Source organism: Urocitellus parryii, chromosome 15 (genome assembly GCF_045843805.1).
Source record: "Urocitellus parryii isolate mUroPar1 chromosome 15, mUroPar1.hap1, whole genome shotgun sequence".
Taxonomy (NCBI): domain Eukaryota; kingdom Metazoa; phylum Chordata; class Mammalia; order Rodentia; family Sciuridae; genus Urocitellus; species Urocitellus parryii.
Genome location: NC_135545.1, coordinates 24,771,746 through 24,799,665, shown reverse-complemented (window position 1 = coordinate 24,799,665; position 27,920 = coordinate 24,771,746). Strand labels below are relative to the sequence as shown.

The following is a 27,920-nucleotide window of genomic DNA, read 5'->3' as shown; positions in this document are numbered from 1 at the left end:
AATCAGTAGGTAGCAGAATGAAACTGAATGCCTGTCTCTCACCCTGTACAAAACTCAAAGTGGATCAAAGACCTAGGCATTAGACCAGAAACCCTGCAACTAGAAGTATAGTCCCCACACTCCTTTATGTCAATTTAGAAACCAAATTCCTCAACACGACTCCTAAAGCACAAGAGGTAAAATCAAGAATCAATAAATGGGATGGTATAAAACTAAAATCATCTTCACAGGAATGCCAACAATCAAGAGCATGATGAGAGCCTACAGAATGGGAAAAATATTTTGCCACCTGCACCTTAGATTAGTGCATTTATCTCCAGGATACATAAAGAACTCAAAAAACTTAACACCAAAAAACTATAACAATAACAAATAATCCAATTACTAAATGGGCAATGGCACTGAACAGGAACCTCAAAGAAGAAGAAATAGGAATGGTCAACAAATATATGAAAATGTTCATCATCTAAAGGAATTAAAGAAATGCAAATTTAACTACATTGAAATTTTATCACACTCTACTCAGAATGGCAACAATCAAGAATACAAGTAACAATAAATGCTGATGAGAATGTGGGGAAAAGGGTACACTCATACATTGATTGTGGACCTGCAAATTGATGCAACCACATCATGTAAAGCAGCTCAGAGATTTCTCAAAAAACTAGGAATGGAACCACCATTTGACCTAGTTTTACCACTCTTGGATATATACTCAAAGAAGTTAAAATCTGCATACTATACTGACACAGCCACGTCAGTGTTTATAGCACCTAAATTTACAATAGACAAGATATGCAGCCAACCAAGATGCCCTTCATCAGATGAATATATTATGAAAATGTGGAGTATTACTCAGTCATCAAAAATAATGACTTTATGACATTTTCCAGTAAATGGATGGATCTGGAGAGCTTTAATCCATGTTTATATAAATATGTCAAATATACTCTGCTATCAGGTATATCTAAAAGTAACAAATAACATTTTTTAGAAATAAAAGTACTTCTGGTCATGATTTAACTAATGAGGGAAGATAGGGTGGGAATATGTTTATTGTTTACTCAGCATGAACAGTTTTTATTCTTGAAATCAACTCATGCAGTGGGGATATGGGGGTTGTGGCAGCTGGGTGAACACAGGAAAGCTAATTCACACTCCAAGCCTCCCTTTCCCCATCTGGGAAATGGAGCTAACCACAGGCCTACTTTATAAGGTCACTGTGAGCAGGAAATGAACTAATGCTTATAAAACACGAAGAAGCTGGTGGAATGGTGGTTTGAGCACTCCATAGATTATATCTGCCTCCCTGCTTTAGCATACAGGGTGAGACTGGGATTGAGCTGAGAAGAGGGGGCTTTGACTAGGACAGCCATGGATGAGGGATCAGGCAGAGAACAGGCAGATCTGGTGTGGCAGGGGCCATGCACATGTTCCTGTGTGTGTCCAGGGAGAGGAAGCAGTTCAATGGGACTGCAAAGCAGAGGTCTTGATGTAACAGGGATTCACTTGATGCTTTGACTGTATCCCTTGTTGCTTTGAAACTTACACATTTTTGTCTTTTTCCCAAACTTCTTCTCCATGACTTTCTCCTCCCTTTCTTCTTTCTCTCCTCCCTAATCTCATTTTCTCTGTATCACCTCTGTGAAAGCCCCCTGTTCCTAAGGCTGGGCCAGAATCACAAAGCAATAAACAACCATCTTTTTCCTTTTCTCAAAAAAAAAAAAAAAGAAGAAGAAGAAAGAGCTCATGCCTACAGGGCATAGTGTCTGAGCCTGTCTGTCTTGTTAGAGGTATGTTTCTGGGGAAATAAAGAGGAAAAGTCTAGGTAGAAGATTAAGAACTTCAGGAATTAAATTTTAAAATGTTCGCTAGAAATTTAGACTTCTTCCTAAGCATAGTAACTTGTGAATGAGGACTTATTCAAATAGGCTCCTCATAATCTTATTAAATGAGTGCATCTGTAAAGAGTACCATTTGTCAGAATTATTTGATACAGAGAAATATAGGGTTAGCTCTCATGTACAGAGAGTATGCAACTATAGCCATAATCTCTGTCAAAAGTTTCAAACTAGTACTTATAGCCCAACATCAGTCCTCAGACATGACTTTTTTTTTTTTTTTTTTTACTGATACTGTATTAAGAAATATTTTGGATTAAAATTCTAGTACCTTAAAAATATAATTTTCGTATTTAAAAAGTTACATTTCAGGGTTGCTTAGCATGTGTGGAGCACTGGTTTCAATCCTGAACACTGCTTACAAATAAATAAAGGTATTGTGACCATCTTAAACTGAAAAAAAACATTTTTTAAATTATATTTCTATAACAACATTTGGCCGAAGCCAATTAACTTCTGTCCCCTTGTGTCGAGGATGGACTCTTTTGGTTCATTTAAGCCCTCTACTTCCTCATCTCTCCATCCCAAGACCACCCCCCCCCCCCGCCAGTGCCTGTTTTTACTATTTGATGATCTTGTTTGTACCCTCTTAAGTTAGCACCTTATGTCTGACAATATTTGAATTGATGACCTCTGAGCTACAGAATGCACTTAAATTGCTAAAAGGAGTGAGAGTTGTTGGCATTCACTTGTTTGTCATAGTAAAGTCGTATGGTTTTCTGTGTTCTTTTTTATAAATGAACAGAAAAAAATGATATTTAAGGGATATTTTTATTCTAAACAATTATTCTTCCCTTCCACTAATATAATTGGTCCTAAGAGGAACTGTGTGGTATATATGGAATAGATATTAATATGAGTTTGGCATAACCTCTAGTTTTAAACACTATAGGTTGTAGTACTGTTTTCAGGCATTCTTTATGGGAATGTCTGAGGTTTCTAGAAAATACTATAATTGTTTTGTTAACTGTGTGTTTCAAAAATGAATTGGAATATTACTTTAATGGGAATATAGTAATTTATCATCTGAGGAGAATTTCTTCATTCAGGAACTGTAGTGACATTATGAATACTTATAAACATTTCCATTGGATTATTCGACCTAAAATGTCAAGACTTCACACTGAAAGGATAGATTACCAGAATCATAATTTTTAACTTATTCTTTCGTATCATACTATTCCAAGTAACTTGACAAATTAATAACACACTATGAGCACGACATTAATCATTTAGCTTTGTTTTGATTTTTTCCAGTGTGATTTAATTCACATCATATTTCTGTTAACAATTTCTAAAACTCCTGAAGTTTTTTGTCTAGGTTTGTACTTTATAAAGAAAAGAGGTTTATTTAGGTCACAGTTTTCAAGGTTCAAGAGCATGACAGTTCTCTGCTCACCTCTAGAGAAGGCCTTCTGGCTGATGGCATCACATGTGGCAGAGATTACACAAGGAGACAAAAAGAGACTGGGGAGGGACCCAGGCTCACTATTTTTATAGCAATCTACTCTGGGCAGAACAGCTACTCTAGGAGACCAGCATTAATCCCTTTTAAGGACAGTGGCCTGTGACCTGTCTACCTTCCACTGGGTCCCACCTCTTAAAGGTTGCACCACCACACTGGAACCAATCTTTCAGTATATGAACCTTTGGGGGATATACCAAACCATTAAAACTTTAAATGCCAATTTTAAACAGAGGGCTTTTTATTTGAAGGGAACACTGTGCTGATCTGGACAAAGATTATTAGTTTATTTCTTTTGAGCCATGAATGGAGATAATCGACTATGTGATTGTCATTTGAGGAGAACAAAATGCATATGCATTGAATTTTTTTTTAAAGAAAGAGAATTTTTTTAATATTTATTTTTCAGTTTTCGGTGGACACAACATCTTTATTTTTTATGTGGTGCTGAGGATCAAACCCAGCACCCCATGCATGCCAGGCGAGCGTGTTACCACTTAAGCCACATCCCCAGCCCGCATTGAATATTTTCACAATTTTATTTGTTAGATAAATCTAATGAAAAGATATTTGACTTGAGATTTATATTCCGAATTTTCAGTAAATCATGGTATGATTTTTTTCTTCAAAGAGTATTTCTTCAAGTCAACACTGTGATTTCAGCTATCATCATGGTGTTCCTATTAGCATTTTAAATGTTAGTCTTCAAGAGAAGAAACACGAACCCACTTCCAGAGTATATATCTATTTCTGTGCAAGAAATTGGGGCTCAATTCTAGGGTTGAAGGAGTCTAATGTAATCACTGTGTCCCTAAATTTTTATTCTGTCCTGAATCCCTCATTCCCCTGTTCCACACTCCACCTCCTCACCTTCTACCCCCACCTTGAGTATAGTCTCATGCATACTCTTATTCTTCTCAGTTAACTAGTTCTTGCACTTAATTTAGGGTATTTTCCCTTACGTGTTTAGCACATCCCTAACAAGTCACTTAACTCTACTCTTTTGATCTACTAGTCAGGAGAAAAGGAAGGGCAGACCATGGGAACCAGGGTGTATGCTGTCTAATGATGACAGAAACTTCTCCATCATCTTAAATGGGAAAACACTGACAGTGAATAGTAGAACACTCCTATAGACTCTATAGAGTTTTTAATGTATCTGGGGATTTAAGAAATTCAGACTCATCAACCCAGATGTCTTTATTCCATAGGTCCAATGTCTTTGTTTTCCACCTATGTTCCAAAATTTGATATAGCAGACCTGTTTATGTTGAAATTTAATCTTTGGAACTTATCTCCATTTAATAGTCAAAATCCTCCTACTATCGGAGATGAGAACCTTGCTATGTTTGGTGCCTTCATAAAATATATAAGTTATTGTGAACTATTGTCACCTTACTATGCTTAGAATAATAGAACTTATTCCTCTTATCTCTTTTGATATCCATTACCCAAACTCTTTCTATCCCCTCTCCCCACTACCCTTCCTAACTTCTAGTAGTTAGGATTCTCCCTTCAAATTGAATTTTTTAGCTTTAGTCTATGAGAGAGAATATGCAATACCTGTCTCTCTAGGTTAATCACTTAATAAAGCAAGTCCTCTTGCTTCAGCCATGTTGCTGTAAATGAAAGCACTTCTTATAAAAAAAATTGCTAAATAACATTTCATTATGTGTATTCTCTACATATTCTTTACCTATTATTCATCCATCCATGGACACCTACATTGAATCCATAGCCTGCCTATTGTGATTAAGGCTGCAATGTTCATGTAAGTACAGCTCTCTCTCTTTGATATACAGAATTTATTGCCCAGGAATGGGAAAGCTGAATCATATTATAGATCTATTTTTAACTTTTTGAAGAAGCTTCACACTATTCCCTTATAATGACTCCCCTAATTTACGTTGACACCAGCAGTGTACAAGTATGTCTCCTTTTCTATATATCCTGTCTGGTGTTTTTTTTATTTTTGTCTGTTATAATTCTTCTAACACTGTTAATTTGTTTTATTGTTTCAGGTTTTACATTTAGACTTTGAAGTATTTTCAGGTGATTTTTGTATAGGGTGATAGGGGTCAAGTTTCAGTCTTCTACATATGGATAACCATTTTCTCAGCACTATATGTTGAAGAGGCTCGCTCTCCTTTTGCCAACATATGTTTTTGACACATTTGCTAAGAATCAATTGATTGTAGATGTGTGGATTTATTGTGGGATTTCTATCCTGTTCCTGATCTTTGTGTTTTTATGCTAGTACTATGCTGTCTTATTACTGTAACATTGGAGCATGTCTTCAGAACAAGGATTGTACCTCTATCTTTGTCCCTTTGCTAAAGACTACCATGGTTATTCAGGGTTATTTGTATTCCATGTGAATTTCAGGATTATATTTTCTCATTCTGAGAAGAATGCATTGGTATTTTGATGGGAATTGCATTGAATTTATAAATTGCTTTGGGTAGTATGAACATTTTGTTAATATTGTTAATTAATATTCTTCCAATCCAAGACCATAAGAGGTCTATCAATTTTTGTGTGCTTTCTTCAATTTCTTTCTTCAGTGTTTTGGAACTTCAGTTGTAAAAGTCTTTCATTTCCTTGATTAAATTTTTTCATATTTTTTTATTTTTTTGTTTTGTGGCTATTGTAAATGGCATTGCTCTCCTCTTTTCTGTCTCAGCAAGTTTGTTATTGTTTTTTTTTTTAATTGTTGGTTGTTCAAAACATTACATAGTTCTTGACATATCATATTTCACACTTTGATTCAAGTGGGTTATGAACTCCCATTTTTACCCCGTATACAGATTGCAGCATCACATCGGTTACACATCCACTGTTTTACATATTGCTATACTAGTGTCTGTTGTATTCTGCTGCCTTTCCTATAAGTTTGTTATTGTTGTGTAAAAAGGCAAGCTACTGATTTTAGTGTTTGGGGTTTTTTTATCTGGTAATTTTGCTCTCTCTCTTTACACACACGCACGCACCCACACAAGTGTGTGTATACATTTTACATGTGCCTTTTATTTAGGTCTCCTGCCTAATTACTCTAATACTTTCAACAGTATATTGAATAAGAATGGTAAAAGTGAACATCCTTGTCTTGTTTTGTATCTTAAATAAAATGCTTTCAGCTTTTCCCTGTTTGCTTTTATGTTGAATGTGGTTTGTTTTATACAGCCATTATTATGTTAAAGTAGATTCCTCTATACCTAATTTGTTCAGAATTTCATTATGAAGCATTCTTGAATTTTTATAAAATGTTTTTTCTGCATCTCTTTAGATTTTTGTCCTTCATTCTGTTGGTGTTAGTTTCTTGACATATATATAGAAACATCCTTGCATTCCTGGGATAAATCCCACTTGATCTTGGTGAATGAATTTATGTTTTTATACTGTTTCTTTCATTTCAATGATATTTGTCCATCTGCCAAATCAATTGTCTTTACCAACTTAATAAGGTGATTTTTACAGTAGAAAATTTTCTCTTTAAAATGTGTATTAGGGTGTTAGTTTGTTGGCTAGCTTTGGCTTAATTCCCAACTAGGCACCATAGTATTAGTCTCTGTATAGCTTGTTCAGCTGTAATTGGTGGTTTTAGTCAGGATGCTTACCAGGGTCAGAGAGCCTGCCTCTGCCTAAGGGCTGCAATAGGAGTAGGGGCACTTTAGTGTCCCATGTAAGTGTGGTGCAAACTGGGGCACCCACTGCATGGGTACTCCTATAGCAGAGGTATCAGGAGCATGGAGATGGGGAGATGTGTCCATAGAACCTATAAGAGCAAGTACCACTGGTTGTAGGGGCTTCTAGCAACAGCAGTAATGTCTGTGGTGTTGTAGTACATGATAGACATGTCCTGAGACTCCACTCGGGTGAATGTGACTTATACTGGAGGCCTCTGGTGGCTATGGGGGTTAGCAGGGGCTCTGGAGTAAGGACCAGAGTAGACCCATTCTCAGGCCCTGTAGAGGCAAGTACCACTGGAAGCAGCCCAGTGAAGGAATCCTTATTGTCAGTTTCTTGTTACATGTGATTTAAAATCTTATCTTGGTGCCTGCTTCCTTAGATCATTGATACCAAGTGTCATTGTTTGGGTTCCTTGGGAAACAGGTTCTAAAACTGAGATTCATATGCAAAAGTTTCATTTTCAGGTATGTCCTTATAATCAACACCAGTGGGCAGGAATGGAAGGAAGCAGACAGAGTTGGACTTTGAATGAGTCAGTGCACAAAACTTCAATTCCAGGGGAGCTCTGAAAAGTGGAATGACCCTGCAGAGTTGTCCCGAGTTTTGGATATGATCTCCCCAAAAGCTGCTCCAGAGAGCACAGACTACTTAGGGCTGTCTACTACTTCCAAAAGCAAAGAGAATAAGTCCTTTATTCCTAATTAGTGCTCTGGGTAGAATGTCATTTCCTTTAATTTTGTTGTATGAATTACTCTTAGCTATGTGGGTGAGAATGTTATTACATTGTTGACTAAAATTTTTCCCTAGCAGTTATTTCATTCTCATTTTGTTCGAAGTCTGAAGCATTATTCTTCATAATGAATTATTAATAATTGTCTCTATTTTTATTTCTCTGTGTAATGAATCATTCATATTTTTATAACCTCTTTACATAATTGAATAGTGAATCTATTTTACTGGGTGTTTTCAATTCATCATTTATTATAAGTGATTCTCATAGTTTTAATAAATAGCTAGCAAAACTATGAAAATAGAATCAACATTGTGTTAATAGAGTTCTTAAATTTTCTAAATATGCATAAAACAACAAAAAGCTCATAATTTATCATCTTTTATGCATACATATATTGCTTTAGTTAGCTTTTGGGTCATTGTGACCAAATACCCTATCAGAACAACTTAGAGAAGAAAAAGTTTATTTGTGGTTCACTGTTTCAGAGGTCTCAGTCCATAGGTGGTAGATTCCTTGGCTCTGGGCCCATGATGAGTCAGTACATCATGGAGGTTGTGTCCAGCATGGGAAAGCTATTCCCCTTATAGCAGAAAGGAAGTTGGGGGTTGGGGAGAATGGAGAGGAAGGGGCAGCAAGAAGACTAACCCTTCCAGGGAACAATCCAATGACCCTCTTCCTCCAGCCATTCAGCCATGACCCCTGTTTACAGTCCATCACCCAATCACTCCATTCAGACTAGGATAGTTTGTTATTTTATAGTTTTCATAATCTAATCATTTCACCTCTGAATATTTCTGCCTTAACAGGACCTTGGTGGGGACACCATATTTCCAACCCTTAACATATATTGAGACGAATACAATACCAATAGAAAAAAATTGTTGAATTGTTTTTCTAGGAATAGCAATACATTCCTAGTACTCATTCACCACCCGCTGTAACTGTGCCTGCTTAGCCTTGTGTGATAACAGAATAGATCTAATCCCCTGAAGCTAACTGCCTTAAACAGGATAAGAGTTTGATATATTCAATTTGAACAAATGCAGCCTGTGTTGAATTATTATAGAACAAAATAATTGCCCCTGTTCTGGGTTTTATTTACAGATAGCTCAGGGCTTGCATTGACATGACTTCCTTAGTGATTCTGAGAACCACTAAAAAAAATCTCTGGACTGTTAATCCCTAATCACTTTCTTATGCTAACTATCTACATTTTTAGATAATTAAAAAATCTATAATAGCTTTTAAACATTATTTCATCAATAGTTCCTATGGTCAGTCATACTTATTTTTAATAAAATTATTTAACACAGAGCCCTCCTTTTTTCAAGCAAATTTGTGTGACCTGCACCAAATATAAGTGTAAGTAGTATGTGTTTATATATATAAATAATATTGCCTCTCTTAGTTATTCTATAATCCCTTGAACACATACTACTTCCAACCACAGAGAAGCTACAAACATATAAAAATCAATTAAACAAAACTTGTAGCCTCAAGAAGCTACAGAAGGACAAATGTGAAGCCAGAATGTCATAGTACATTATAATAATCATCACTGTGATGGGAGGCACCACAGTGGAATAACAATGGGGATATGCTTAGGGAGAGTTAAAAAGTCTGCAAAAAGAAGGAGACATTTAAGCCTATTTTAAATAATTAATTCACATGGTGGCTATGAGGTAGAAGGGCAATATGGAAAAAAAGGAATGGCATGTACAGAGGCAAATATATGTGAAAGAATATGATAAAAATCTAGGGACAACTTTTTTCTATCTGGAATACACCCTTCTTGTAGAGGAGTAATAGAAAATGTGCCTGTAAACATAGATAACATAGTCTTCATCTGACACACAGTATGAAGGGTTTGCTGCCCTAGTTCTGAAGAAAATGAGTTTGATCTAATTCGTTCTTTTGCTTATAAATAATTTGAGGGCAATGTGGAGAATCTTTAGAATGAGAGGAACTGGTATAGGTATATCATCTTACAAGTCTCAGATTATACTTGAGATTTTCCGAGATGAATAAGGAAGTAAACATTTCATTGGGAGTACATGTATGACACTAATGAAACCTGTCATCTTTATAAAAGACTATAATTCTGTATCCAGAGGCAGAGCATACCCAGAGTAGTGAAAATGAATTCAGAGATATTCGATATAAGCACATATGAATGATTGTCTCTGGAATTGGGAGTTTCCAAGTTTATTAATTATAAAAATGAAAAAATTACTTAGCTTTTGGGGGATTCTATGTAAATCTTCATAATTATAGTAACATAAATTAACTTCATAAATTTGTATAAAACATTACACAGAACATTTAAATGTGAATCAGTTTTACTAAGCATACTTAATGTAAGGAAAATAAATTTGGAATAGTCATGGTCTTCACATTACTATGAATGATTAAGAAGTCATTTAAATCCATTTTTTAAAATGGATTTTTAAAATTTTTTGGTAGTTAATGGACATAATACCTGTATTTATTCATTTTTATGTGGTGCTGAGAATTGAACACAGTGCCTCACATGCTAGGCAAGTGCTCTATCACTGAGCCACATCCCCAGGCCCATTATTTAAATCATAAAAAAAAGTTATATCATTATAATATGGCTGTGAGTCCCTTCATAAGTTTAAAACCTTTAATGATCACTAATTGCCATTATGCAAACATTATACTAAATGACAATACTAGAAGCGATGTAGGAAACAACTGGCCTTTGCATTAGGATATTTGATTCGACTGTCAACCTTGTTTTTTAAAGATGTTTTATTGAAATTCTTACACTTTCCAATAAACCATACTTTCTTTACTTGGAATTCATGAAGACAATTTTTCTAATACTTAAAATTTGAAAAAATATATTGCTCATTTAGTATGAGTGCTAAAAATTCTGGATGCTGAGATGCCTATTTAAAATGATGCTGAAACCTGCCTATGACATAGATAAGTGTTGCTTTTAGGGTACAAATGTAAAATGTGATTATGATCATAATATCACCTCATACTTTGAAAAACAAGAAAGATTATTTAAAATATATATTTTGTGAGGCTAAGGATATAATTCAGTGATAGAACACTTGCCTAGCATTGAGACCCTGAGTTAAATATCCAGCACCACACACGCAGTCTTGCGCGTGCACACACGCACACACACACACACACACACATTACAAATAATTATTTTTAAAATAAAAAAATTTTTTGAAGGACCAATACCAAAATCTTCTTTTAAATACATTTCCCTTAATTGTACTAATACAAGGTCATCATCTTCTTACCCACCCCACTCTTCTCTCCTTTTTTCTTTAGAGAATCAAACTTTTAAAAATATGTTTCTGTAGAATTGCATTAATAATTGTTTTTATGTATTCATTTGTTCCTGCCTTCAAATGTACACATCAGTATAACTGCAGAAATTTACATTTCTATTATTTTTCTTCCAGATTTATTCCTCACAACATTGTCTGCCTCTAGTTCCTTCCAGTTTGAGATATGGGAAAATTTGGTAAGAAATCTTTTCTTTGAAGCATTTTTAAATGATGGTTTTCAGTAAAGGCACACAATTTAGAAAATAAAATCAAAGTAATCACTTGGTTGGGTTGGTTTCAACAATAAATAGAACAACTTTAAGAGCCTTTTGGTTGCATTGCTGCATTCAAACTGCTGAATATTACTGAAGGAAATGATTCATTCAGCATCAGTTCCTCTGCAGGTTTTTAGGCATGACTGCCAATTAAACCAATCAGTCTACCCTAATGTGCATGTTAACAGGACCCCTGCTAGGCTGTCAGCTGTTGAAAGAAGTTACTGTCATTTAATTTTTCAGCATGGTTGTTTATGAAGAAAATCCTTTTTAAAAGACTTATTTTTCCTCTTTGCCTTTAGGGTTTATATAAAGAAATAAGAACAACAGACACTAAACTTACTGCCAAGTTGGGAAGGATTAAGGAGTCTTTCCCAATAGGTTTTTACTTTTTTAAATTGTCAATGAAAGATTCCCAAACTGATGTGGCGTGATTTTATTTTTAGTTTGATGTAGATTAAATATTCCCAAACTGATGTGGAGTGATTTTATTTATTTTATTTATCCACCAAATCTTAACATTTAATTTTAGACTGCACAATAGAAGACAGGATTTAAGGCCAATTAAAATGGGCTAATTCAGTGACATTTGTCACATATTGGTCAAGTATGATAACCTTCCTTTGTTCTATGGAAAAATCTGCTTCATAGAATGTTTGTGAAAATAAATGAAACATGTAGTATGTAAATGTATAAGTATATGTAAACTACCCAGCACACAGTAGTCACTAATCAAATTTTAGTTTTAGATCTCTTAATTTCTCACCTAATTACTCCTGATTATCATTTATTTCATCCAAATTAAACTCATGGATTTTATGAAAACGCTGATAAAAATAATCAGTTCCAACAAAGATAAAACATAGGCTGTAGAAGGAGATTGATCATTAGGCATCTCTTAGACCCTGGTCAGTGGGGTTGGTCATGACCTTCATTTCTTCATGGGCAGAAACCAAGATGGGATTTGAAATTTATTTAGACAAGATCAGAACTTTTAACTGCTTCTAAACTAAGTAATAGATCCTTTTTTTATTTTAAACATGCCAAGGAAAAGTAAGAAAGACATCTAAACCTAAAAAGGTTGTCTTTATTTAATGTACTGCTTTTAAAAAATGTACTTATATTTGTGTTTCTGATTATAGAAATATGGTTATTATGTTCTTCATGATTGTTACATTAAGACTCCTCTGCTGGGGGATATTTGTTTACAGATGGTCTTTCATTTCTACTTCAAATGAATCTTGAGATATTAGAAAGTGAGATATATATTTAATTAATTTGTATCTGGGGGGAAGGGCCTCGTTATAAATAAGTAGAATATGTATATAAAATTATGAAGCACTTTTAAATATCTGATTTAAAATTTCAGCCTAGACTCATCTTAAAGGTAATCAAGTGAAGCAACTCATTAGGAAAACAATCTTCATGAAGTGAATACATTTTGATTGGGATATATTTTTCCTTCAATATTGTTTTTAAAGAAAATTAATAAATTGGCTATTGGATAATAGGACTAAGAATTGCTCTTTCTGTAATGTGTCTGAGTCAATGAATAATTGTTAAGGAAAATATTATTCAGATGCTTGTTGAAGATGGAAAGGGAGATTTTATTCAAGAGGACTGCTTATAATGGGGTTTTGTATTTACAAAATACAACAAGAACAACAAAAACACTTTCTATCCCAGGAGCAGAGATTACAAATTTTTGTGAGAGTGGCATAATTTCTTTGCTAAACTCCCCTAACAGAATTCTAGCTGAAAATAGGCCAGAATGATTAGATTTTAACTAGGGTATTCTAACTAAATTGACTTAGTAGCATCCTTGCTAAAACTAAAGTTTACAAGGATAGAGATGGAAGCCTAAGTTTGGGCTGAAAATAGATCTCAGAAGAGCCTATCAAAAGTTGGGGCAAAGATAGAATCTATGTCAGTACCCCAATTAACAATAATCAAGTCAGTAAAGATCTTATATGACCATTTTTAATGAGAAACTGGTCAAACTCTGTACAATAGCATTCCAACTGACCAAAAAGAACTCAAACCTATAAAACTATATTGGTTAGTAGAAGTATAAGAGTTGCAAGAAATCTCTTGTAGAGTGTCAACTGTGTGCAAAGCCACATGGTCCTGCTGTTCTGGAAGACACAGAAGTAAACAGAGCCTATGAGATATGAGTATGAAGACTATATAAGAAGTATAAGAAGTACAAACCTCATGCTATAGGAGTAACACAGAAGGGATGTCCTTCTGACCTCCCCAGGATTATCAGTGAAGGCTTCTAAAAGGATATGGCATTTGCAATGGCTAGTACAAAGGAATAGGATTTTAGTGATGGGAAATAAGAAAGAAAGAGGAAGAGATAGGCAAGAAAGTGCACAGCAAACATGGGATACATTCAGAGAGTAGCAAGTGGCTGGTTTGGGCCTCAATATGAAAGAGATGTTGGAAGTTAAGATTAGAAAAATTTATTTAAACAAAACATTAAAAGCCCAATTTCTAAACTAAGTAATTTGGTCTTTTAAGAAACTATTAAATAATTTAAGACTGAGGGTCAAATAAATGGAGCTTTCACTATTTCAATTAACCTTGAAACTTCATATCAAATCAGTTGTCATGGAATGTCTGGAGGTAGGGAGATAACTCAGGTGGGATTCACAATAACCTGGGAAAGAAGTGAGTGATTAAAGTGTTGGGAATGGTGAAGAAAGGGCAGATAGGAGAAGAAAGGATGACCGATAACTTGTGTTTTGTTCTGATGACTTATAAAAATATAAAAAGTAAAAGAAGTGTCTAATTTGGGGTAGGAACAAATATTTTAGAATAGAAACATGTCAAGCAAGTAGTTGAAAATGTGAAAATGAAATTCAAGGAAAAATGTAGATAAGTGTCATAGGAAAAGAATTAAGAAGAATGGCAAAGCCAGAGTCTTTAACATCTGTTATGTTCAGAATTTTTCAACTTTGACATTATTGCAACTTTGTCATGGAAAGGTAGCGTTTACATTGTAGGTTGTCTGGTAGTATCCCTGGCCTCACTAGATGTTAATAGCCTTCCCCAGTTGTAACAATAAAAAATATCTGCAGACATTGACAAATGTTTTTCAGAGAGGGAGGTGGGGGTAAAATCACACTGGTTGAGAACCACTGCTTTACGTGAATAAAGATAGGGATACATAGTAGTTAATACATTTTGCTTCCTGATCATTTTTTAATATTATGAATATAGCAGTTTTAACACTAAATGCTAAAATATTCAGGCCAGAACACTGACAGTCATCAATGAAAAGGATACTTGTTACAGCGTAGCACTTATGGTTGGAATGAAAGCTGAAAATGGCAGAATGTGTTCCTTATCAACAGCAGTGGGTTAACTTCTTCAGTGGTGGTGGCAGTTATGGTAGCAGAATATTTCCACTACTAATATCAGTTTATGTTAACTAAATACATTTTGTATGATAGCAACTTTAGATGGATGATCTCATTTGTCCCCTGAGATGGTAGGGAGAAAACTTGTAAAAATACATTGAGGAGTTAAGTCAACTGATGCTTATAGAAGAATGAACTTTTTCAGGCCTCAAGTCTAACAAGGAGTAGAACTAGGAGTTGAAGTAGGAAATGTGTCCCTAAAACATCTATCCTGAAATTGTTGCATAATAATTTCAGAAACTAAATAGACAAAAGAAAAAAATAAGGATATAGCTTTAGGAGAACCGCTAGTGAGTTGGCCCAATTTTAGACTGCAGTAAAGGCCAGTGGGAACACCATAGCAAAGAATGAGGCAAACCACAGAGTAGGTGAGTCTGTGAAAAAAAATGTCTGTCAGATCATAAGTATAGGACTGCTATTATAAAAATAACTTCCAGTTGTGTGATATATTTTTTAATGCTTCCTTTTCTGTTGTTAATTTGGCCCTGTCTAGAGTCCTGCAATTAGACAGCACATATATCCCATTCTGATAATAAGGAAACAAAACACAGATTAGTAAATGTCTATCCCAGAGTATTATAATAACATATCAATGAAAGGAAGACTGGAATCCCATATCATCTAAACTCAAGACTAATGCTCTTTCGACCATATTATTCTGTTTTCAATATAGGTTCAGAATGAAAAAGAAACCTCATGTTTGTCTTCCTACATTAAATAGCTATGGCAGTTTCATCTTTGAAATTAAGTATAGTCATGCTCCACTTTGAAATGTGTTATCTAATGAGGGCAATAACATATGGATGAAACAGTTTATTAAATCATTTTCATCAAATAATAAATAAGTAATTGACACTAATCTGGATGGATTCAGTTATAGATTTTCACTGGCAACTGGAATGAAGAAAAATAGTGGTTGTGATAAAAAATTCATCTAAATTAAATTATTGTCTTTTCCCCAACTATGTCAATATATAATGTATTCTGCATATACTTAACTTTGGACAGTATGTGTTCTCTTTCTCCATTAATTAGAAGTATTGCTTTTCTTATATCAATGCTCACTGCGAATATGGCATGTTAGACATAGGATCCTATTACTTGATAATTGTCAATGTTTCTCAATAGAGATGAATCATGAGGATATACTCACAAAATTTCACAGACCTTCACTAGAGTAATTCATTCACTTATCAATATATTCAATTGATATTCATATTTCACATAATGCTAATTTTTTAAGAGAGTTGTTTTCAGCCTTTCAAGAAATATTGTATCCACACAGTACACAATGCTGTGATCTTTCTAAAATGCAATTAATACACCAGTCAGAAATTTAGCAACTTTTGGGCTAGGGATGTGGCTCAAATGATAATGCGCTCATCTGGCATGTGCAGGGCTCTGGGTTCGATCCTCAGCACCACATAAAAATAAAATAAAGATGTTGTGTCCACCGAAAACTAAAAAATAAATATTTTTTAAAAATCTCTCTCTCCCTCCCTCCCTCCCTCTCTCTCCCCCCTCTAAAAAAAGAAAAAGAAAGAAAGAAATTTAGCAACTTTAACACAATATCCCTAATGCAGTCTTAGGATGTAGTAAGGACTAGAGGGGAAACCTGAAGTTTATACACCTCTGTAAATAAAATGTCTACAAAAAAATCATTTTAAAAGTATAGTAGATATTTAGATAAAGGTGAGATAAACATGTTTCTGTATATTGATAAGGGAGTTTTAAAATAATTGGAAGATTACCTGGCACAGGACAAATCTTACTCCTTCTGCTCAAGCATTTGATTTTCATGTTTTCATTATACCAGTATCTTTCTCTGTAAAGGTCAGAAATGATTTCTTAACAAACTGACTTTCAGATTTATAATATCCTTAGAGGAATAAAGAAGGAAAAACTTTCAAATATAGACATCCTATGTACGATTTAGAAATCAGAGTCAATATATCAGTGAATGGAGATTTTTAGTGGTAAGAGAACTCTTTATAAAATTAAGAGCTCAATCAGGCACCTTAGTATTGAAGCAGCTCAAAAGGCTGAAGCAGCAGGATTGCAAGTTTGAGGCCAGACTCTAGAACTTAGTGAGACCCTGTCTCAAAATTTGAAAATAAAAGTAAAAAAAGGCCTGGTGATGTAGCTCCATAATAAAGCACCCCAAAGTTCAATCCTAGTACCTAAAGGCAGGGGGAAAAAAGGGGGGGGAGCTCAGAATTCCAAATTGAATGTTTTGTTAAAAACAAAACAATAGAAGGGAAAGGAAATAATTTTTTAAATATTCTTTTTTAGTTGAATTTGGACACAATAAGTTTATTTTATTTATTTATTTATTTGTATGTGGTGCTGAGAATCGTACCCAGCGCCTCTCATGTGCTAGGCAAGCACCTACTGCTGAGTCACAACCCCAGCCCCAGGAAACAATTTTTAATGCATATTATGTTTGGAAGTCAGATGTGTACCATTTCATTTTGGAAAAAGTCATTGAAACAAAGGGTCTCTAGTGAGTTCTGTTTACTATAGGTGACAGCATAGTACAATGTCAGACGTTGTAATACTTTTCATTATTACATAAACTTATGTTGATCTTGGATTGGCCCATTATGGATCAATAGAATTCTTCTCTCATCTGAACAGCTTTTCTTAAGTATACCTGACTGAATTTTATTACCATAAATTCTGTAAAATAGATTTAAAAATTTCCTGTTTCCTTCTACCACTATGTTACCTTTAGAAATTAATTAATTTATCTGACTTATATCAGTCTCCTAACTGGTAGTTTTATGCTTATATATATTTTTAATGCCTTCCACAGTACTTGAAATTAGAATACACTCATTATGTTTGAAATTATGATGATTATTTGGTAAAGGGTATTATACCAGAATTGATAGCAAAAAAACGTAATCCAGATTCATACTTTCTTATAATGGTTCTTTTGTTTCGTAATAAGTGATAAAAGTGGACAGGAGATTGTTGATTGATTTTAGTGTAATATGACAGAAGTCTTAGCTTTTTTCACTGCTTTAATTTAAAATGCTTTGTTTCACCCTTGACAGTTGAGCGTATTATGATGATCTAATTCAAAGTTTTCTGACTTTCACAGGGTGGGAACTTCTCCGTCCATAATATACTTACAAAACCTCAAAATATGGTGGTAGTTGGACAGTCAGCATTCGCAGACTTTGGTAAGATTGTTTTTGCCTTTCAGATTCCCCCCCCCCCTTATTTCTGACTTAGTCATGTTATTCCTTATAACAGCAAATAATTTCAGTTTTTTCTAGAACTATTGTAGATTTAAAAGTTACCTATTTTAAAGTACAGTATGGCATATGGTTACTTCCTTGATAATGAGGAATTTTTGGCTTATGTGTTTTTAAAATAGTTTGAACTTGATCTTCTTTGTAGGAATGACATGCAAAACAAGAAAATATACTGAAACTTTTCTAAACAATAATTAGAAATTACTGTAATTAGGAATACAAATTATGAATTTTCATATACACATTGAGTATTCCTTACTCTAAATGCTTAGGACAAGGAGTGTTTCATATTTTTTGATTTTTTCATATTTTGGAATATTTACACATGTATAATGACATATCTTGAGAATGGGGCCTCAGTGAAAATAAAGTTCATTTCTATTTCATATATACCTCATGTATATAGCCTAGAAATAATTTTATAGAATGCAACTAGTGTGCCTGCATTTTGATGCCAACCCATGACGTGAATTCATGTGTGGAATTTTCTACTTGTGTCATCATGTTGGCACTCAAGAAGTTTCAGATTGTGGAGCATTTCAGATTTTCAGTTTACAGATATTCAACCTCTATATCCATAATATGAAACAAACAAAATTAAGTTAACCTGAACTATTAAAACTTGGATATTTAAAAACACTTTTAGTTACATATTAATTCTAAGGAATAACAATTTCTAAGATTTCAGGTTTCATAAGATTCTATGTAGTTAATCAAGTTCACATTGATTGGGAACGTCTGAAACATATGATTCCTTTCATTATTTGTTAGAGTTACTGTAAAAGGATTTTTGTATTAAATGGGAAAGACTTCTACATGACCACCACCTAAAAAGTGTCCCTAGCTCACTCTCATCCTTTTGTTCCTTCAGTTTGCTAACAAACACCACAGCCTGTTCCTCAAAAGATAATGACATGTCACCATCCCAGAGACCTCAATTTCCTCACTTATAGTATGAGAATGACAATGATATCCACCTTCAAGTCTATTGTAAATAACACAGTATGAGTAAAGCTCATAGCACGAGTATAAGAAATTTTAATCTTTTTATTGGATTTACCTATCTTTTGTTGCTGATACTTGAATGATTAAATCAATTTGATGTTCACTGTCATGGAAATACACTGAACCACTGAACAAGGCAGCTAAAGCAGAAGGTTTGACAATGTTATGTAATGGATATTTCCATAGGATGAAAATGATGAACTGTATTTTAGCTGTATTTCATTGAGTATTACTTTAATTTGGAGTAAATTTCTTGAGTGTGGTTTATGGTTTTTATTGAAAATAGTCAATAAAATAGTCAATAAAACAATGAAATTATTGTTTTTAAAGTTTACTGATTCATGTGGTTAGCTTTATTAATAACAGATGCCTTTGAGCGTGATCCTCTATGAAAAAATAAAAAGCATATATGTACTCTCTAGGATTTCACAGACCTCCTTGACCCCCTAATCCCCTAGTTAAAAACCTCCAAATTAAACTTGTATGTATTATGATTGTGTTTATATCATAAATTGTTCTGCTTGTAACAAAAATTATGAGTAGGTTCAATTTAAATTTTTTGTTTTGATAATCATAAATGTGGACATTTACATATTAGTATTAAGACATGCAGAACATAGGATATAGTCAAAGTAAAAAACCTAAATATTTCTTCCCTCTTTTCAAAAACTTTATTTATCAGTAAACCTTTAATAACTACTTGACAATGCCTTTTAAAGGTGTGTTTTTAGTTGGAGATTGCCAAAAATACTACAAATGAATCCAAAAAAGCAGATGGCATTGAATAAGGTTATGAATATTAATATATTGAAATATGCATTTTCCTATGAAAAGTGTGTTTGAATACATCTGTGAATTGCATTCTGCCCTTCATCTTCTACTACACCCACTCCCTTTAAAACAAGCTGAGGGAAGGGACTGACAGCCAAGAAGTCAACATGATTTCAGAAATTCTCATGTTTGAATAAATGATATAGGTGACAGGAAGAAGCCTGGATCAAAGAAGAGTATTCCAAGTATTTCCATTCAAACAATGATTTCAAGATTACTTGTCTTTTTTAAAGGGGGGGGGATATATAAACAGTGGGTTATATTACTTTTACTCCCTGTTTTCCCTATTTTCTGTTGTTGCATTAATAGTAAAGTAGTAAATTACAGAAGAGTAATAGTCAAGAGTGGTAATAAAGAAACCAAAATAAGTATTTATTACCCTGTAAATTTTTAAATGTTAGAATTTTTATAAGAGATTTTCTAAACTCATATTAAATTGTTTCTATCTTCTGATTTCCATTAACAACTCCTTTAGAAAAAGTTGTGTGGTTTCTCAAGGTCATCAACTCCTGCAAGTAAGATTACAAAAATTGGGCCTCTATTATGCTTTAAATATTCTACTGAACACCATGCAAGGAAGCTGATATTTTTAAGTTAAGGTCCTTGCCTTTAAGAATTTATAATCTAAGATGTGAAGGCGATCTAGCTGTGTCTTCTGTCACCTCCGTGGATGGCCAGAGTTGATTTAGCTTATCTGGCTGGCTAGGCAGGTGACCTCTTCCTCCCTCACTTCTCCATGTGTGTCCCTTCCAAAGTTGCATGCACTGTCAAAGAGGATGACCTTCCCCCATAAAGGAGGATCATTCTTTGGTCAAGAGTATATGAGTAGCTGTGCTCCTCTGCTATAATCTCCAAATAAGATCTGAAGAAATTTATAATCTAGTTGGGAAGATAAAAGACAAATATGTACAAAAATAAGAAGCTGAGGCAAAAAGATTTGAAATTCAAGGTCAGCCTCAGCAACTGAGTGAGGCCCTAAGTAACTTAGCAAGACCCTGTCTCAAAATAAAAAGGGTTGGGAATGTAGTTCAGTTGTCAAGGGCTCTTGAGTTTAATCCCTAGAATAAGAAAGAAAGAAAGAAAGAGAGAAAGTGAGTGTGGGTGGGTAGGAGGGAGGGAGGCAGGGAAGGAGGGAGGACGAGAGGGAGAGCCGGATATATATAGGAGGAAAAAAAAGACTGTATTTCATTGTTAATTATGAAATTAATGCCACAGGAAAAATTCAACCCAAGTATGTGGTAATATAGATCATTCTAGACTGAGAAAGAATAGGAAAGCCTCATGAAATAATTTTGGACTGGACTTGAAAGCATCTCTAAGGTTTATCTAAATTTATAGTTATGTGAAATGGTATGGTTAGTAAATGCTAAAAACATTTTGGCTTGAATAGAGTTTCTATAAAAATGTAGAAAGATACAAATGAACTGTGAACACATTTGGATTATCAGGTAAGTAACAGGTAAACAAATGTTGATTTTATTTTGTAGAAGTAATGAGAAGTAGTAACAATTTCAAACAGCTCTTTGTTAATAACTTTTTTTATTAACTTCAGGAAATAAAGTTGAGTTGAGATCTTTTGATCTGGAGGGATATGCATAAAGTAATGTTTCTTGGGTATGAAATTAGAGTTCAAGGAAGATTATAAAAATCTCTGAGGTGCCTTTTATTTCAAAAGAGAGTCAGGTTGAAACAGTTTTAAGATACAGTTTTAAGATATTTTCTAGGATGGAAACCAGTCAGGAGACAGATCAGGGAATGAGGTGGTGAGAGCTTGAGCCACAACTACATCAATAAATAGACTGATAGGCATAAGAAACTTAACAAAGAATGAATCAGTAAATTTGCGGATTGGTTTGACCCTAGAGAGGATAAAAAAGAAAACACTGTGTGAATAATTAAGAGAATGATTATACTATTCACAAAGACAGGTAAATCAGGACTATTCATAAAGACAGGTAAATCAGGGGAGAAAGCTAGATTGGATATTAAGATAGTTATCATATTAATCATGATGATAAGACAACAGAGCTGGAAGACTATATAGCCAACCTAAATGGAATAAAACCAAAGCAGGTTGGAGAATCCTCCAAGAGTCTAGTGGTCAAGACCTGCATGAGCCCTCCAAAAAAGGAAATATATATGAGAGGGCTAAGGATAGTAAAAAGGAATGCTAAAGAGGTAATCAGAAACCATTGACAGATACTAAAATGTGGTGCAAGATGATGACACTGAGGGCCTGCTAAACCAACAGTTTAGCAGACCCTCAGTGTCACAAAAGTCACAAAATTTCATTCCACTGCTAACTCATGTATCAGATCATCACAAGATCTGATACTTTCTTCTACCATTTACAGAAGTTGGAGAAGTCCTTGAGCCAGAGAAGTCACCCAATAAATAGCAGCTCTTACTGGCTACTAGACAAAGTGCTAGGTCCTTATCCTCATGCTTGGAAGATCTGCAACACATAAATGCTTCTGTTAGCTAAGAGGTCATTAAGGAGTGTATATCTTTGAGGAGACGTGTTTTATGTCTCTTTCCTTTACACAATATATTAGGCTCAGAATATCAAATTCAAAAATTTCTTTTAATCAGTTGTTTGTCATAAATTATATAGGACAAAAATCAATAGAATTAAGGTGTATTTTTCTGTTAAAAAAAAAAAAGGTACATAAGACCAAACTTGGAGAAAATGTGTTGACGTTTTTGTTTTTTGTTTTTTTAGATACTTTTTTAGTTGCAGATGGACACAATATCTTTATTTATTTTTGTATGGTACTGAGGATCGAACCCAGTACCTCACACATGCAAGGCAAACACTCTATCACTGAGTTACAACCCCAGCCCCATGTGTTGATGTTTTTTACGATTTGCAATCCCACGTATAGTTGGGGGGTGGGAACCCTTCCAAACTACAGGAAAATCAAACATTATACAGGATGTTAGGATTATCTATAGATTAGATCATTTGAAATATAATGTTTAAATTTATATATTCCATTCCAGTGCTAACTGATGTATCAGATCATCACAAGATCTGATATTTTCTTCTTCAAGAAAGAGTACCAGGCATGATACTAGAGACTCAGAATTGTCAATCAGATCTATAAACAGTACTGTGATGAACAGTGGACCTAATGAAAACAGAAAAATTTGTCATCCATCAAATTTATTAATATATTAGAGTATATGAAATGACTTAAAGGCATTGTCATTGATGGTTGAGAGCAAATCTAATTCAGTTGTGCATAGCACAGTAAATAATCAATGAAGTTATGTTATGAAGTCTTCATAATGCCTGGTACAAATTTAAATGTTAATTTCAAATTAACCATGAAATATTTACTTCAAAACAATACTTTGTAGCAATTATACTCCCTTTGTTTTAAATTAGGTATACTGAATAACAGTCTGATAAATTGTTTCTTAATATCTCTTGATCTAGAAGTAAAAGTAAATCAAATAAGCCATATACTAAGATTTAAATTTTATATTTAGTCTGTATGCTAATTGGATCTGAATGTTAATATTCTGTCTTACAAATTAAAAATCAAATACCTTCAATTAGATGAGTGATATTATATCTAAAAAAGCTATATAGGGGAAAGGTCTAGATGTTATGCTTTCTGGATTCGGTCTTATGTCAGTCATTTATGGTTGCTTTTTATTCCAAAGTCCTAAATTAATAGTGGACTTTTACTTATTTATTTTGTATAGTTGAAAATTGACTATTTTATTAAGTGCCCTTATCATTTTTTATTATTGTTTTTGCTTTAAAAGGACAGTAAACTCCAGTTAGAATCATCAATAAAACAAAACAAAAAAAATGTGTGGAGTTTCAGGTACTCTCTCTTAAATGTACTATCATATAACTTTTACCACCAGTCAGAATTTATCAAGTAAACACAAATGCAGACTATTTAGTACGTGAAATATGAACAAATGGTATATAGGGATTAGGTTCAAGGAATCTGAAATATAATACTTTTGCCATCTTTGAATGAATTGTGTGGTACAGACATCAATTCAATTAGAGTTCAATGTATATATTCTTTAAAATAGTATTTCTGTCAGTTTTTCTTCCATTTAGTTTTCTTCCTGTTTTGTAATGAAAGATTTATGCTATATATAAGTATTCAAAAAATAATTTTTGAGTGCCTATTATTTGGACAAGCCCTGTTTTAGATGTTTGGCATATAGCTAAACTCTTTCATGGAGTTTAAATTCTATAGAAGGAGAAAAGACAAAAACAAGCAAATTAGTAAGGGATTTTTAGAAAGTGTTAAGAGCTTTCAGGAAATAAAGCAATGCCCTGCGATAGAAAGTTAATAAGAATTTATGTAGCTGGTTGAAGGTCACATTTGACCAGAAAGTTGAGCTTTCAGCTATTACACAAGATCTTAGGGGGGAGGATGCTCCATGCAGAGGGAACACCCTAAGGGAAGGTTCTGAGGACAAATATTCAATGGGGAAAAAAAAAAATGAAAGCAGCCCCTTAGTAAGACCTTTTATGACTTTGAGAACCAAAGTAGGGAGTTTAGATTTCATCTAAATGTAATTGATTGGAAGTTTGGAGGAGGTTAATTAAGAGAACTTGCAATTAACCAGGCAAAGACTATGAATAAGTTAGACCAGGGCAATTATCAGGAAATGGAGAGAAGCAGTCTTATTTAGGTATAATGAAGACAGAATTGCCAGGACATGTTGAAGGATTTGATGTTGGAAGAGTAAAAGAAAAATCAAAGATGACCTAGATTTTGATTGTTCTTGATTGACTATCTAGATGGCATCACTTTTCAATAAGGTATAAAAGGAGTAGAAAGAAGGATTTTATAGTTCTAATAAATAATAGTTCTGTTTTGAACAGTTAGCTTGGAGATGTCTGTTAGGTACCAAAACAAGATACAAGCAGGAGAGAAGCTCTTTAACTACCTTTTAGAAGATTGACAATAAATAATGGATAAATAAAAGAAAGAGTATAATTCAAAGCATCTTATTTTTTTTACTAAAGTAACTCTTCAGCCACACTGACCTTTTTGGTGTTCTTCAAATAGTTCCTTTTTGAGGCATTTGCCATTGCTCATCCCTCCACATAGAATCCTGTCCTCCAAGTATTCCTCATGGCTTACTCCCTCACCACCTTCTCATTTTGTTAAAATGTCACCCTTTCCTGGAGGCCTTTCTTGGCTGCTTTGTTAAAATTGTAAGCCCTACCATCAAGACTCTTTACTCCTTTTCCCTCATTTTCTTTATAACATTTATCACTATCTGACATAGTATGCATTCTTCTCATGTACCCTTGATAGAATGTATTCCATTGGTGTACTTTCTTTATTATTCTCTCTCAAGCACAGAGTAGTGCCAGTTACACTGTACATACTGACTAAATAATTTTGAATGAACTATTTAATTAAATGGGGGAAAACCTTCTCATTGATATAAATCATTGGTTTTTGAAAACAGAAACCAAATTTAGGACATCTTAAATACCTTCAACTAGAATCCTAAATGAAAACTTCTGTCATTCACGTGATGAAGACTAATATATTGAGACTTTTGCTTATTTTGATTGAAGTTAAGTGATTAAACTTAAAATTGTTCTGAATCTCACTAAAGTAGATGGATGCTGATTTCAGTAGAAAACATCCTGGAGCCTTAAAACATATAACTCTCATATTTATATTTTCTTTTTTATTTTTCCTAGTTCTTGAATTCTGACCAGTGAACAACAGCATGTATTACCTACAGTATGTTATTATTTAACATTTAAATAAACAACTAGTTAAACAGTTTCTTAATATCCTTTTGTATCCTTATAGTGCCAATTTTATTTTCACATGAAAAAAATTAAAGGTAACCAGTTTAAACACTTATCTTTGTGCCACCAAGAAAAAACATTTTTGGTAAAATTGAAATATTTTAAGTGCATACAGTTCTGTACAACACTTAAATTGATTAGATGTTCTTAGAGTGTTCTACTAACATTCACAGTGCTCTTTCAAACAAATAATAAATCCAATTCATGAGTATTCCCTTTCCATTCCTCGTCATTGTGATTATTGCAAAATAGTGGTTGTCATGGCAAAAGTCCCTGAGTTTCTATTTTGTAGCAGAGACACAGGTGAGGCATTTATCATGGTGACTCATGAATGCAAGATGTGATAAATTCTTTGAATACTTTTTTATTGGAAATAGTAATTTATATAAAAATTATAAAATTGCTACTGAAGAGTCTTGATTATATACATATTCAGCATTTAACATCACCTTTTAAAGTACATAAATGTGAGGAAAAACTAGAACCATAGGTCCCTGAACCCTTTATGTATATAATGAATTATTGCTTGTCTTGATGAGAGTGTTCTTTTTGTAAAGCTATACCTCTGACATTGTAGTTTCAAAACTGTACTGTGCATTTAATTTTTAATGATGCATTGCATTATGAATGTGTAATTAGCCCTTTCAATATTTAAAGTGCATAAAAACTCCATAGGATAATGTTATATATTATATTGTTACATTATTGTATTTTAATGGGTGACATTTTCAGTACTTTCTAATAGAATCTATGACTTAATTGGGACTTTTGTCATTCTAAGTCTAATTAGTAGAATGGATCTGTGATAAGTGGAGCTTCCCATAAAACTTCCCTATTAACTTCCCATGCATATCTCTTCATTATTTGATTGCCACAGTACTGTGGAAGTGATTGTTTCAGATACCTTGCCTATTCATAGATCTTACAGATACATATATCTGGAAAGGTAGGGAAATTTATTTCTCTCCGGCACATGCACCTAAGGGGAATTCTCTGCTATCAGTCAGAAGCCTGAGAATACATTATGAAGAGCCTTTTCTAAAAATCCTCTGTTTTTCAAACAACTTTGGCTTCCATTTTGACCCCTTTTCTTTCATCTATAGCTCTGCATTTTTCCTCCTTGGTAAATACCCCATCAATTGATAAAATCACAGTTGTATTTCTTGTATGTAAATAGGTGTATAGCTCCTCTGTGCTTAATCTTCATTCCCTAAAGAGTTAAGTGATGAATTAGGTAAGTAGATGGGGGTTAGATAGATGATACATAATGAATGGAGGATGAATGGATGAAAGTGAATGTCTTTTGTCCAGAGTAATCCTTTCCTTAGCAACTTTCACAAAGTAATTCCATTTCCTGTCTGTTCTGTAACAGACAGTTCCCTTTTATTCCCACAGAGTCAAATGGACATTGTCTGTACTTAACCTCCTGTCATCACATTACCCCATCTAACTAACATATTTTTAATTTCATCAAGAGGAAGGTTTAGGTCTTTTTATATCAATAACATCAAAAGGATTTAGGGGATTAGTATATTGCAAATATTTGTTTACTTCAAATTACTTTAAAATACTTGTTTTATGTCAAGAACCATTTTATAAGAGGTATTTTGCTTAACCAAGCATAGTGGTGGACATCAATAGTCCCAGCCACTATAGGCTGAGGTAGGAGATTCACTTGAGCTGCAGAATTCAAGACCAGCCTGGGCAACATAATAAGGGAAAAAACTGAAAATATTGTATATTTTTATCAAGTATCCTTCAAGGCCTCTCTGAGATGAACAATATTATTTATTCTCATTTTTCAGTGGAGTAAAAGGGATTCAGAGAGGTTAAGAAACTTGCCCAAGGTCATACAGCTTGGAAAGAATTGGTAGAGGTGGGAAATGACCTTGGGCCCTGTCTCATAAGCTGTATTCTTAAATGCTGTGTACTCCTTCTTCTACATTACTTATTAAAATGCATGACCATCCTCGTCGATTGCACCATTTCACATAATTTTAAACCATATAATATTTTGATAGTAAATCTTTTCATTCTACTCCTTACATTTTCTGATGGCTTTTCTCTTATTATTTTTAGAATTTTTATACTATGTAACCATTCTCCCAAGTCATCCATTCCAAAAAACAATTATGTGTATGTGTAATTCTGTATCTACAAATTCTAGAGAAAAATCAAAGCCAAGCGGTGGTGACTCGATGCC

At 33.8% G+C, this 27,920-nt stretch overlaps 1 protein-coding gene across 1 annotated transcript in view; it reads left to right on the top strand.

The window, feature by feature from the left end:
- The window catches only part of Itfg1 (integrin alpha FG-GAP repeat containing 1), a 270,277-nt gene that overhangs the window by 78,352 nt on the left and 164,005 nt on the right, over positions 1-27,920 (top strand). Inside the window, exons 7-8 of the mRNA XM_026406884.2 lie at positions 11,239-11,300; positions 17,910-17,991. Coding sequence (XP_026262669.2) covers positions 11,239-11,300; positions 17,910-17,991 — 144 coding nt within the window. The remainder of the gene's footprint in view (positions 1-11,238; positions 11,301-17,909; positions 17,992-27,920) is intronic.